At 37.6% G+C, this 14,433-nt stretch overlaps 1 protein-coding gene across 1 annotated transcript in view; it reads left to right on the top strand.

The window, feature by feature from the left end:
* fam20b (FAM20B glycosaminoglycan xylosylkinase) overlaps window positions 1–14,079 on the top strand; it is a 32,279-nt gene extending 18,200 nt beyond the window's left edge. The window contains exons 6-9 of the mRNA XM_084091356.1: window positions 2,237–2,408; window positions 8,410–8,601; window positions 9,475–9,534; window positions 13,200–14,079. Of these exons, the coding sequence (XP_083947482.1) occupies window positions 2,237–2,408; window positions 8,410–8,601; window positions 9,475–9,534; window positions 13,200–13,431 (656 nt within the window). The 3' untranslated portion in view covers window positions 13,432–14,079. The remainder of the gene's footprint in view (window positions 1–2,236; window positions 2,409–8,409; window positions 8,602–9,474; window positions 9,535–13,199) is intronic.
* Window positions 14,080–14,433: the final 354 nt, after the last annotated feature.

The following is a 14,433-nucleotide window of genomic DNA, read 5'->3' as shown; positions in this document are numbered from 1 at the left end:
TCCAACGAAATGATCAACAACCCAAAATTTCCTTTACTTGCTTTTTGTAATCATCATAAGCAATACGAGGCTAAAACTTTGATTCTTTCTTTGTTTGTAGCCAGTCAAGTTGTTGTTTAAATTTCCAAACAGAATCAAAACCCTGACTACCGTTTACTTAATAATTTCTGTGAGGGCTTCAGAGCACAGCTGCTTACAGCGTTTGCTCTCTTCTGTCTCACTATTTGTTTCAGGACTGTTCAGGTTACTGAACGAGTAACTCAATTTGTCAGCCATATCTTAATCACGGTTCAAACTCACCTAAAGTTATTGCAGAAATGGAGGCGGTGATCTTTGAACAACACACCTTGGCTTCTGCATGATTAAACTGCAAAGTATACTCCAAAATGACAGTTACAAACTGGTCCACGCCAATTTGGGTCACAACTTTTTTTACTTTTCTCTCGGGATCGTTCCTGATGCATCCCTGGCAAACAACCCTATTTTTGTTAGTATCCCTAACTGCCTGATTCACTAAATTCGGGGATCCCCTATCTGAGATGGAAAAGATGGAGCAGGTTCGCGGCGCACTGGACCTACAATCCAGGGACGTACTCTGCTGGGGTGGTGCTACACCAACAATGAGCACATTGCTTGCGCTGTCTGCTGCCGTTAACCGTAACGAGGCTATCAGCGACGACTTGTACTCTCAGCATAATTATTTAGCACTCACTCGTGCGTAGCGCTGCGTCTAACGACGCCATCAGCGACGACTTATACTTTAGTATAATTAATACTCACTCTGCACGTTCGTAGTGAAGCTCTTCTGCTCTCCTTTTCCAATCTCTTCCATTCAGACAGCCCTAACCAAATAATAAAATCGTACTACCTTGTTTGTTGATTAGCCAGGGATGTCACCAAAGAATAATTGCCTGCATTCTACACCATAACTGTTAGGGGGTGACAGTTTAGGACCCAAGGACCAGATGTTTGAAAGAAGACCCGGAGTCAGAATTATAATAAATTGAAGATAAGTTTTACTGAAGATAGTTTGCAGTTTCATCAGCAGAAGTCGGCTTCAAGACTCGCACAGGAGTTCATAGGCCGCCCCTCTTACAGTTACAAAGATCACAGCAGTTATACCCTACACCAAGGTCTAAGCTACGTCCTTGCTTCAGGTTGCAGTTTCTGATTAGCTAAGAAATAGATAAACATAGTAATTTTCCACACATATACAGATAGACGGAAGCATATCTCCATCGATTATGCAGCTGACACTCAGACCCTGAAGTTAGGCACGTCGTGACCTTCCAGGTCGCAGATTTGGGTTGCTGGCCGCCAGCATGTCCAGAACAACTCAGTCAATCTCAAATAATGCCAGTGGTTCCTTAACCTGTAACCAAGAAGACTAACACACACCCCGACACATAGCTTTACCAAGGTTGGATTTGGCCAGGCTCTAACTATAAACAGGAGAGTTTTCTCAAAACATCAAGATAATACGTTCTTTCTCTGAAGGAGAGCTACACTTTAGTCTAACTGGAAAGTAAGGCTTTAACAAAGAAATGGTCCCTTAAACTATTGGCTTCAATGACCCCTATATGTTTTAACGCGTTGAAGACCTTTCTCAAACACAAAACAAGTCCCTATTTCATTTCTGGAAGCCGGGCTAAATAAGCAAGCACTGTTACTGCATTCAGATATCAAATACAGACATTATCAGTGATCACACTGGTAACTTCTATAACTAAGTAAAATCTCCAGAGAAGTCATTTACTCATTTGATATTTAGAAGGATTAATACCTTGATTATAATCACTCATTACATATACATTGAAGCAGAAGTGGATTCCAATCCACCCCCTTCAGACTTATTTTACATCTCTTGAAAAGGGTCATAATAGGGCCCCTTTAAACATTTCTCCACTTTGACACGTCGCTTATATCCTGCCACCAACTGTTGCTTACGTCGTCGGAAATTGAAATGTATGCTGGTGGTGTGAACGGGACTCAAGTACAAGTTTCCATTCCATGGGTTCCATCCTTCTATTTCCATTTAAAAAGTGACACAGTAGAAGGTATATTGTTGAACAGAATTGCATCAGTCGAGCAGTATTTTTGAGTTCACTGCAAAAAAAGATTCATAACCAACTGCTCTCCCCTTCAAAACAATCCTCTCACAAACAGCACAGTTCCTTCCAGACATCTTTTTAAGCAACATTATCAATGGTAATTGATAATATTGTCTGTCTTGTAGGAAATAATACATGTTTCTATGGGAAGTGTTATTACTGTCGTGAGACTGAGCCTGCGTGTGCAGAAGGGGATGTGATGGAGGGATCGGTTACCCTGTGGCTTCCTGACGTCTGGCCGTTACAGAAACACAGACACCCGTGGGGACGCACATATCGAGAGGGAAAACTCGCCAGGTATAGTAATTATCTGTCTTTCACTGGTTCTCTCCCTTCACCTTTTTTTCACATTTGACTCGAATGAGTGTACAGGTACACACCGCTATCTTTATCAGCGGTTCAGTGCAGTTTCAGCCTGATGGTCTGTGGTTGGGCTGTTTATGAGTGTCTAATGGTCAATGGGGACTTTCACTGAGCATTACTAAACTCTTGGCCTTTGAGTTAGCCAAGGATGGGATGGTCCAGCATTTAGAGTATAGTCACTGCCATTTTCACACATGTGGTGCAGGAACTTCTGATTAAAGTGAAAGCACAGCACATAGCATTGAACTTCTGACTGTAGGGTTTTTGGTTTCTCATTTTCTGAAATGAGGCTTAATTTATTTCAAAACCTACAAACGCAAAACCAAACACTGCTTTTAGTTTTGTGTTTCTAGTTTAGAGAAGGAGATTTTTGTATGTAAATGTAATGCACAATACATTTTTCTTTTAGCTATGTAAAATGTGAAAAAAGCAGCCAAAAGAAAAGCAAGTCTGTTTGGCTTGTGCTTCATAGTAATTGATGAAAGAGCCAAACCTGTTAATTAGAGGGGAGTGTCCATAACATTGTTAACCTGAATATCATGCTTACCTTTCAGGATCTATTTTTATTACTATTATTATTTTTGGAAAAACTTACTGCAGGTTACTGCGTTGTCTAGGTCTCCAGAATTGTTTCCAGTCTCATTTCCATGGCAGATGTAAATTTTAAATAGAGATGCAGCAGTCCACCGGCCCCGCGGAAAAAAAAAATCATAATCAAATTACTAAGCAACCACTGAATGTAACAACACAAAATAGGTATCATTGTAAAGCTTAGAATCTCAGCTTTTTTAATGCGTCTAACCACTTTGATCAATTCTTAACGAGTGCTGAGTAGTCCCTCTAAAACGGAGTGTACTGCCTAGCTGCGAAAAAATTAATAATCATATTTTTCAAAACTACTGCCTTGATCAACACAAAATGGGTGTCATTTGAAAGCTTTACAATGAATGTAGCCAATTTGATTAACTCCAATATAGTGCTGAATTGTTTTCTGATAAATATTACAAAGAAGTATTTCATAAATTATGAAAACATAATTTTTCTATGTACTGCAATATGTCAAATACATCATACAGCTCATTGTATAGTCGTGTGTCATATGTCATTTGAAAGGTCTCACGGAGTAGAATACAACAAGCATAATTGTTTTGGGCTTTTTTACTAAACTTGAGTGAGTTTTTGTACATGATGCCCCTCAAGACCCATATGTAAATAATTTAAGGATGCGAAATTAATGTCAAAATTTCGCTCGTAACTTAATGAAACATGCTCCGATTGTGGAAAATGGCACATCATTATTTACAGCAGATACTCACAATTACAATAAGTGAACATAATCCATCACTCATACCTAAAGATATTCCTCATGGAGTTCTAACACAAAAATGTGTTGCTTTTTTGCTTAATAACTTCATGAAGCATGCACAGATCCTAGACAATTTCAGCAGATGCTCACGATTACAAACACAACATAATCAATTGCGTTGATCACAAGATATTCTTCAAGGAGCAACAATTTGTGTATATATATATATATATATATATATATATGATACCTATTTGTATATAACGATACCTACCTTTTGACTCTCCTTGCTATAGTTTTGGAGTTATGAGTCTTTAGTTTTGTGTATGTCACTCAGAAAACAACAATTTTATAAATGCCTTCCAAATGTATGAGGACTAAACAAAAAGGCTACCTTTGTTCCAAATGCTGTAACTTTTGATTACTTTATGCTATCACCATAAGAATTTTCAGAATTTTCCTCCTACCTTATTTCCTTCTTGAGTTATTCCATGTCAAATAAGAAAGATATGCAAAATCCAAAATATTAATTTATATATATTTTGTCTTTTCTCAGCAGTTTCTCTGCATGAGAATGTCCTAATGTAATGTATATTTTCTAAAAATTTTAAAAGTGTTCTATCAAACGATACCTACCTTTTGACTCTCCATGCTATAGTTTTGGAGTTATGAGTCTTTACTTTTGTGTGTTTCACTCAGAAAAAATAACTCTAAAAATGTCCCAGGGTTTAAAATAGTTGTATGAGATACAAAATATATGTATGAGATGATAAAACTTATACCATTAATCGTACCAAGCATATGTAAAATGTTACCCAGAGGAAAAGAGCCAGAGCAAAGACGGAGATAAAGAGAGCAAGCAACTTTTACAATCTTCTTTCATCCCTTCCTTGACCATGTGACTTTAACCCAAATGTAAGACATTCAAACTGACCAATCAAAAGTTTACAACTTCCCCCACAAAAAGGTGTAACATTAGCAGATTTTCAAATTATCTTTGAGTATTTTAAAGTCTACACTCTGTTTGCTGCTACTAGATGCTGCAGATCAGTATAAAATGCATGAAACCCTTTTACATATTAACCTTATCTCTATCTTTGACACTTTACTGGAAACTTTTGGTTTTAGCAGCCATTTAATGAAACACGAGTCTAGTTTGGCTATTACTAATCAGTTCATATTGTGACTACTAAACAGCAAAACAGATATTTTGGTCTGAAGTTCTCTGAAACTGAATGTATTAAAGTTATCCGTTTGCACGAAATGTCTTGATCAGTTGTTCAGGTTCAGTTTTGCCTTTTATATGCTCTTAATGTCCTTGGAGTACTACAGGAGTCCTAAAACTTAATTTAAGTTAGCATTTTTTAAATTTAAGTTAGCATTTTTGCACTTCTGGTCCCATCGTCTCTAACTCGTTGAGTCTTTCAAATGGGTTTTTGGTGATGATGTTAAAGTCATGCGACCCATGTTTATATCTGAAGAATATTATGATGAAAAAAGTGTAAGAATCAAAACTTTTGTTGAAAACTTTTCACAGAGCTTATTATGAGCTTATTATAAAGCGGTCAAATAGGGATTGTCAAAGTTTTTTTTTTTTTTTTTTTCCCGTCACCTTACTGAATTTTCCGTCAACGATACCAGGGACACCGAAACACCGGGGAACATGAAATTTGGTGGGCATGTAGCCCCACTAGACTTGTACGGAAAAATTTCGTTTGGTCCCCGGGGGCCACTCCCCCCCCGCGCTGGGCCCCCCCAAACCCAAAAAAATGCAGTTTTTCCTAAATAACTACCTGAACCGTGGCACCGAGGATGAATAATTTTTTATGGTATGTTGGTCTACTAGACTTTTACGGAAAAATTTCGTTTGGTCCCCGGGGGCCACTTCCCCCCCCCGCGCTGGGGCCCCCGTGAATTTTTCGTCAACGATACCAGGGACACCGAAACACCGGGAAACATGAAATTTGGTGGGCATGTAGCCCCACTAGACTTTTACGGAAAAATTTCGTTTGGTCCCCGGGGGCCCCTCCCCCCCCGCGCTGGGCCCCCCCAAACCCAAAAAATGCAGTTTTTCCTAAATAACTACCTGAACCGTGGCACCGAGGATGAAGAAATTTTTATGGTATGTTGGTCTTAAGGGCCCACATCAACCTAGCCCATAATCGATTGTCAAAGTTTTTTTTTTTTTTTTTTTCGACATCTACTGAAATTTTTCGTCAACGATACCAGGGAACATGAAATTTGGTGGGCATGTAGCCCCACTAGACTTTTACGGAAAAATTTCGTTTGGTCCCCGGGGGCCACTCCCCTCCCGCGCTGGGCCCCCCCAAACCCAAAAAATGCAGTTTTTCCTAAATAACTACCTGAACCGTGGCACCGAGGATGAAGAAATTTTTACGGTATGTTGCTCTTAAGGACCCACATCAACCTAGCCCATAATTACTCATTTGTGATTTGCGCCCCTCCCATAAAAAATGAAAATGCAATATTATTCTGCTTTAATTGCCTCTATCTTCAGTTGAGATGTTCATAACTGCACCATATTTCATGTGTATGATTAACTTGACATCCTCTGGGGGTATGCTAAGTTTCGTAGAATTTCATCCATGGGGGGGTATAAAATAAATTAATTTATGTGCACATTTAGTGACTGTACACTCATCGGCCTGTAGATGGTGGTGTTGAGCGAAGGGTTGCTGGTTTAGGATGATACTGTCACAAAGGTTGCCAACTGTCCCGAATTAGGCGGGACGTCCCGTATTTTGGGCCTAATTTATTTGTCCCGTGCGTGACCTCACTTGAGAATGATCACCGACACCTGTCATCATCCAATCACAGCTTTTTTTAATCACTGTTTTGAGACAAATCGTTGTTTGATTTGCGAACATCCTCTGCCGTCTGGTCGCTTCCGCTTCAAGACGGACTCGTCTCGCACTAACGGTAATTTCCTTTCACTGTCCACGTTTTGATTTCGGCTAATCAATTTTGGCGAATGCAAACAACGTGATTACTGTTCATGAGTCTAACATCCAGCCACGCAAGAAAACATGTAATCTACCTGAGGGAATAATATGCTCAAAAAACATTTCTGATTATTATTAATGTTTTAAAGCTTTTAGAAAGTACATAGAAAGCTTTTGTAACATTATCTTAACTGTCACTTTTGATTAATGTAATGCATCCTTGCTGAATATAAGTAGGCAATTACTTTCTTTATTTTTTTTCCCAAAAAATAATCTTACTAACCCCAAACTTTTGAACTGTCAGCCTAGTGTATAATGTTAAAAAAGCTTTCTATTTTAGATAAATGCTGTTATTTTGAACTATGGTTTGTTTGTAATGTGACTTGTTTCATGTATGACATTAAAATTATTTTTAGAATTAAATACATAAATAGGTTAAGCAATACAAATGTGTTTATGTCTGATAACCTTTTAAACACAAACTTAACTGCAGACACTGAAATGATGTACACTGTGTGATACAGTACAAATATTTTGAGTGTCCCTCATTTTCCTATAAATAACCACGATTGTCCCGCATTTTCCTTTTCTGAAGTTGGCAACCCTAACTGTCACACACACACACACACACATGCAGGAATACAAACAAACGCAAGCATGCACACACACTGACATCCACACGCACAGACACACACCCATACAAATCCACATGCACAGACACACACACAAACACACACGCGCACACACATGTACGCACGCATACATACACGCACAGACACACACACACACACACACACAGAGACACACACATACACACACACACAGACACAGACAGACATGCACATACTACTACTTTTTTTAGGTATATACATAAACACGCAATACAGCCAAATTGCTCCACGTCATTTATTTTTGTGGAAAGCCAGTGCAGGCCTGAGCGGCGGTCATATTTTGTACCGCCATGCGGTACATCTAGTTTTTTACAGTGATACAAGAAATCCCACTGGCTTTTTTGTCGAGCGAACCAGGACAATGCTACTTTTGTTTGGCCTACAAAAATATGTCATCCCTGCAGCACTCTATTAACAGAACGGAAGTGTCTTTCTGCAGATTTTCTGCATTGTCTTTCTTTTTTCCTCTTCTGTTTACTCTAAGTTGCTTTAACTTGTTTTTATTACGTATTGCATTTGTGACCCCCTAAAATTCTTAATAGACTGAAAGTCTTACTGTGTAAATGGTAAGAAAAGAAGTTTTTCAAAAAGGAAAATCAGCCCTTTTTTCCTAAATGCAGTCTTTCCATTTCCTTTTCACATGAACCACATGGAACTGCATATATATATGATAAACTGATAAACTCTGTGTACACATTTGACAGAGCGCTGATCTCTTGAACATCCCATCAGCCCCCTGTAAAGCACAGTGGTTATTACAGTGGTTTCTGAGCCGTTGCCAGGTGACCTGATGGGTTTTCAGAGCACATAAACCTGCGCTGAGCATCTGACACCTGGAACACAGTGAGAATGAGATTTCTCTGTAGAGAAATTCACATTTATCCAGAGCCGATGGAGTCAATGGATGAACACTGTTCAAGAGGATGTGTCTGTTTTTATTGATTGTGTTGATCAATGGCTGTGTGTGTGTGTGTGTGTGTGTGTGTGTGTGTTAGGTGGGAGTATGATGAGAGCTACTGTGAGGCAGTGAAGAAAATGCCCCCTTATGATGCCGGTCCACGGCTCCTGGATGTTATCGACACAGCCATCTTTGATTACCTTATTGGTAATGCTGACCGCCATCACTATGAGAGTTTCCAAGATGATGGAGGAGCCAGTATGCTCATACTTCTGGACAACGCCAAAAGGTAGAAAGAAAAGAAACAGATGAAAAATATAGAGATCCATCCTGTAGAAACAAAACAATATATATATATATATATATATATATATATATATATATATATATATATATATATATATATATATATATATATATATATATATATATTAAAGTTGGGGACATTCAATTTAACATTTAATTTAATATTCAACAATAATATTGATTTGCCTGCATTGACACCATTATATGAGAACTGAACTGAGCTGGACGATGACATCACGCTTTTCTCCAGAGTGGCCATATATAAATGAACTAAATTAATAACTTTTTTACAACAAAAATGAAACATCTCTGAACTTACTTAAGCTGGAATGTGACGCTATTTTCTTCTGGAAACAAATGTTGCATTATTTTCCTGTTATCTCTGTAAACCTGTTTTGAAACAATCTGTATTGTAAAAAGCGCTATATAAATAAATGTGACTTGACAGTTGTAATCAAAATTATTCAACCCCCATTGCAAATCAGCTTTATTGATAAAGCTTTTTTTTTCTTTTTTTTTCTAATTTAATCTAATCTAATCATCTGCAAAACAGGTGTAATCAAGGGCTTCATTAGTTGCACCAGGTGTGCTTGAGCTAGAACACATGAAATATCTATTTGACAGCATGTTAGAAACATGGCAAAGAATTTGGCTATATATAAGTCAAAAGAATGAGGGTTGAATAATTTTGATTATATCACTAGTCACTTCAATTATATAAATGTAAAGCACAAATCAGTCTGTTGAACTGGTATTCCACCTGAAAACATTTGAGAAGCAGTGATCTAGAGAAAGGTTTTTGTTTTTTGTGGACAAGATGCAAGATTTAAGTTTAAAATTGTGTTTTCTCCTGCAGTTTTGGGAACCCCGCTCTGGATGAGAGGAGTATTCTTGCCCCTCTTTATCAGTGCTGCATGTGAGTACTCACACAAACACAGTGATCCTTAAAGTCAGCATGAAACGGAAGTTGCGATTAGTTTTTTGTCTCCTGTTGTGACGTATGTGTGAAATGGCTTCTCGAACGAGATATGTAGGGCTGGGCAATTCTTCAGATTTTTTAAAAATTATTTTTAAATCGAGAAATCACAGTTTTGAATAAAAATGTTAGCAAACGTTACATTTAGATGGTGACAATCCAGCAATGATAAAAATGGTTCGACCACATTATGGCGCGCCTGATTAACCGCTCTCGTGTGACACGCTCTATGAGCACATCACGTCTTCATGCAGCTGTTCACATAGAAATGCGTTATTGCGTTGAAAAAAAAACGAGACGCGGGCAGTGGAATGGTAAAAGAAGCAGTTAAAAAAAGTTATTAGACGAGAGTTAAACTTTCTTCTAACTTGAGTGCCACGTTTTTAGAATGCCGTTTCAAGGGTGAGACGCTGCAAAAGACATGAGTGCAACAGTCAAACATGTCGGCCAAACATAAAAACAATAGAAAAAATAGCTCAATTGAATGCAAAAACTTTTAAAGAACTACTACTGTATATTTGATATTTCATGTTTGCATGATGGTGACAGGCTGAAAGGTGCTGTTATTTTCTGTTTTTACAAATCATTTGCTGTTAATAATAGCCTATTACTGGTGTTATCTTTTTAATATTTATAACTTTTTTTATTTCTTATTAATGAATTTTCTCCCAAATTTTATTTATTTATTTAATTAATTTATGTTTATAAATTTATTATTTAAATTTTTATACATTTTCCAACAAGACATATTTTTAAGTTCTATACTAAACATATACATTCTTTATGTTTTCTGTATAATATTTAGACACATTCTGCTCTTGTACATGCCTTCTTTACTCGTTATATTTTTTGAAGTACGTGCATTGTTAGATATCATCATCATCAGCGGCAGCGCCTTCTCTAACGTTACTTTACTCAATAGCTGCTATTCATCAAAGAGCCTGTTTAACTTTTAACTATAAATGTTCTACTGTCTGTATAATAAAGTACACAACCAAGAAATGACAAAAAAAAATTAAGACTTAAGTAATTAAGACCGTAACATTGACTTACCTGTCGAGAAGAAAGCAGGCAACTTCAGCGTCTCTTTTGAAAGCTTTCTCCTGCATTAGCTATCCCGACATTAACCATTGTTTTTGTAATCTCCGGTCACGTTTCCTTTTACGGTCTATTTTGGACTTTTTCGACGACGAGGACTCCTTATCCTGTGACTCAGCATATGTATGAATGAACGGTGTACAAATAACCGTGCAGTGCATCCTTTTAAACTTGCCGGGGCAGTGACAAGCGCCTCTCACTGCTCTGCTCCTCCGCTTCTGCTGGCTTCAGTCACATGACGCTGGTTCTGAACGAAAACGCGTTGTGGAAACGCGTTGGCCTAGTACTTTTTGTCCCTCTCTGCTATTATAGTTTTTCAAGATGGCGGAACTACATGGAAGCCTCCGTGGACCTACCCGTCCCATGTATATAAAGATAATAAATTCTTCGTTTACGAGGATTAGTCTGATCATTGGCATAGGTATTTGTACACCATTGAGGGCATATTTATTAATAAAAATATTGATTTTAGATAATAAAATACCTAAAAAGCTACACATAGTCCCTTTAAGATAAGTTTGTACAATATTTGCTTTCATATTTCATGCATATGTTCTGCAAAGATATTTATCAAAAAAGTCATTTGTTTTACATTTACACCATGTTGATCACTTTAGATGTAGTGCACTTGGAATATAACTTTTGTAACGAGATGATTAATAAAGAGATTCACTTGAATCATATTGTAGTTACGCTTGTAAGTTGACCACTTAAACATTAAAAAGAAATCAAAATCGTGAATCGGTCAATCATTCTGAAAAAAATCGAGATTACATTTTTTTTGTAAGCCCTCACAGCAGTTAACACGTCAAGTGGGAGGGGAAGTTATTTAGATTAAATATTACAGACACATGAATTAAATCAGATGATGATGATGTACACGGATAAATCATTTATAATAAATACTGCAATAATCCATAAAAGAATAAGAAAAATTAGTCTGTATTGATTTTTCTTGGTGACTTTAAAGGGGTCATGAACTGGATTATTTTATTTTATAATGTTTCCTGGGGTGCCCTTATAATGTTAATATGATTTTTACATAAAAAATGGTCATAACTTAGTAATAAAAGGCAGTTTTCCTATAGGTTTCAGTAAAAGCTGTTTTTGGAATAACAAGGAAGTTTTTAGTTTAGAAACTTACAGGATATTTTTATAGTATAACGACCTCTTAACTGTCAAAAGATCAAGGAAAATTTGAATTCTCAGTTCATGACCCCTTTAACTTCCTCTTTAAAACCACTTTAGGTTTCTAAAAATGACAGGCCTCAGGCAGTCCCTAACCTCTGTCTTAATTTGTTCACTGTGGTGATGAATGCTTCTCGGTCTGTTTTTCTTAAATAAACAGAGGTCTAAACGCTGACCTTCTATTACACAAAACAAGCTTGAAGAGTCTTTGATTTTGAGTGTTTTTGCGTTAACATGAGTCAAGTTTTCTTCTGGAAAGTGTACATGTTGGTAGTTCACACATTCGTCAGCTTTATTTTGTAGGTTAATTTATATGAATGACACCATCGGTTGCGTGTGCTGGACTTTTGGAATTAAGAAGAAATTTTTTCTCTGTTTCTTGGTTTTTTGAGCTCAATAAAAAATTTTGTTTCCATTTGGTATTTACACGATTTGTTGATTTCTGAATTCAATGCATTTGTAAACAGAATTTACCTTGGAAAAATCAACTAACAACCTGTACTAGTTAACATTCATATTGTAATTAATATCAATAATAACATTTTAACTAATAAAACCAATGATTATAAGCATTTTTACATTTCAAAATATATACACTGCCGTTCAAAAGTTTGGCCTCAGAACAATAGTGACAGTAAAGACTTTTAGAATGTTACAAAGAAAATCTATTTTAAATCATTTCTGTTATTTTAAACGTTCTCAAAATAATCCTGAAAAATGTGTATTAAGCACAACTGTTTTCAACATTTCATACATTTTCAAATATATTCAAATAGAAAAGTTATGTTAAATTGTAATAATATTTCACTGTTGTGCTGTAACCTTCGTGAGCACAAGAGACTTCTTTCAAAAACATTTTAAAAATCTTAATGTCTTTAAAAACCCAAACTTTTAATATTAAAAAAGTGCAATTTAGCATTGTGGTGAATAAAGCTATCTAGGAGATATTCAATACTTAGATTAGCCTTCAGAATGCCTTAGTGCTCCACATACTCATCATCTCCTTAATGAGATATTGATTGACTAACAGAAGAAAAGCCTTATGCTGCTTTAATTGTACATATGTGCATTAAAGACTTTCTGCCTGATTCCATCCGAATTAAAGGTCGCTCGAACTGACACAGATTTTGAAGCAACAAATCAATCGGATGCGACAGTGTTCAGCGTTATGCAAATGTGCTGCGAACGCGCCAGTGACACAAAAATAAGACATTGTCGTCTGTTAAGCTGCATCTTGTCATTTCATTTTTGTTCTTCGAAGAGCCAGACACAAAGGATTTGATAGGTTATTTCTGTCTCCTTTTGATTGTATCCAAAAGGGTCCGCGTCTCCACCTGGAATAGGCTAAACCTGCTGAAAGGTGGAGTGTTGAGTTCAGCAATGACACAGGCTACGGCCCACGATCCCGCCTTTCCGGTGCTGACGGGGCCGCATCTCAGCGCGCTCGACCGCCGTCTCAACGGAGTGCTGGCCACCGTGCGGCAGTGCATGGAGACGCAGGGTGCGGACAACACCCTGATCGAGGACCGCATGAACCTGCCTCATCCTTAAACGCACTGGAGAAACAAGGGAAGTGAAAATGTGTTTGACTCTTGATGCACAGGCTCCTTTCACCTCCCTGCTACGAAGCTGGAGACCCGAAGGCCACAAGAAACCTTAGGAGCCGACCTGGGGGAGTTTTTTTCACTGGATTCGTTCAAGACAGACCACGGAGGCCGAGAAAACTCTGTGAAGAGCCACTCTTAAGTGAAGAGGCCTTGACAACATGTAGGTGGAATATACTACACCTGTTTCCTGTTACTGCTTTTCTTTACCGTTCACCCCGTCATCCAAGTCCATTTGCAGGAAGATGGACTAATGCTTTTACAAATATGGAACTTGGAATGAGATATTTGGCCTAATTAGACTCCAGAAGCTGGAATGTGACCATGACAGATCCAGAACACTATTGACAGACTTTTTACATGATCTCTTCACCCAGATTGTAAACACAGAACAAGCTTATGAATAATACGGAGTAATAATATTATTGATCTAAATATAAAACAAGTTATGATAGATGGGCTGTGTTCTGTATGCAGTGTTTTACAGAGCTGGGCCACTGTTGCTACTGATGTTCAGTGAAGATGATGAAGACAACAGCATTGTGATATTGCTGTAAGACATTTTCGCCATTAAAAATTATTTAAACTTACAAAAGTTTGTGTATGAACTTTGTTCACAAGATAAGCTGTTATGGCCTGAAGAATTAGCAAACACTTATTTAAAGAAAACTGTATACAAATGACAGGGACAGCAACCCGTTGCTGCAGCTTTTGTCTACTCTGTACTGATGCTAATCTTCTGTTTGCTGCTGTATGAACAGCTAAAATGAATGAGTTTGAGTCCTGACAGAACCTGGAGGACTTTCTGAACAAGTGGCGCTCACTGCAGACTCAGAGCCAACTGACCAGCTCCCCCTCTTTGGACGTAATGGGTGGAGCTTAACCTAATTTGGTTTAGGAAGGTGTTTGGTGTTTTATGCCCCCAACGGCGCCTTCCAGGCAGCGAGGG

The sequence above is a fragment of the Abramis brama genome (genome assembly GCF_963993115.1).
Source record: "Abramis brama genome assembly, chromosome: 18".
Lineage (NCBI taxonomy): Eukaryota > Metazoa > Chordata > Actinopteri > Cypriniformes > Leuciscidae > Abramis > Abramis brama.
This window is presented reverse-complemented; position numbering and strand designations above follow the sequence as displayed.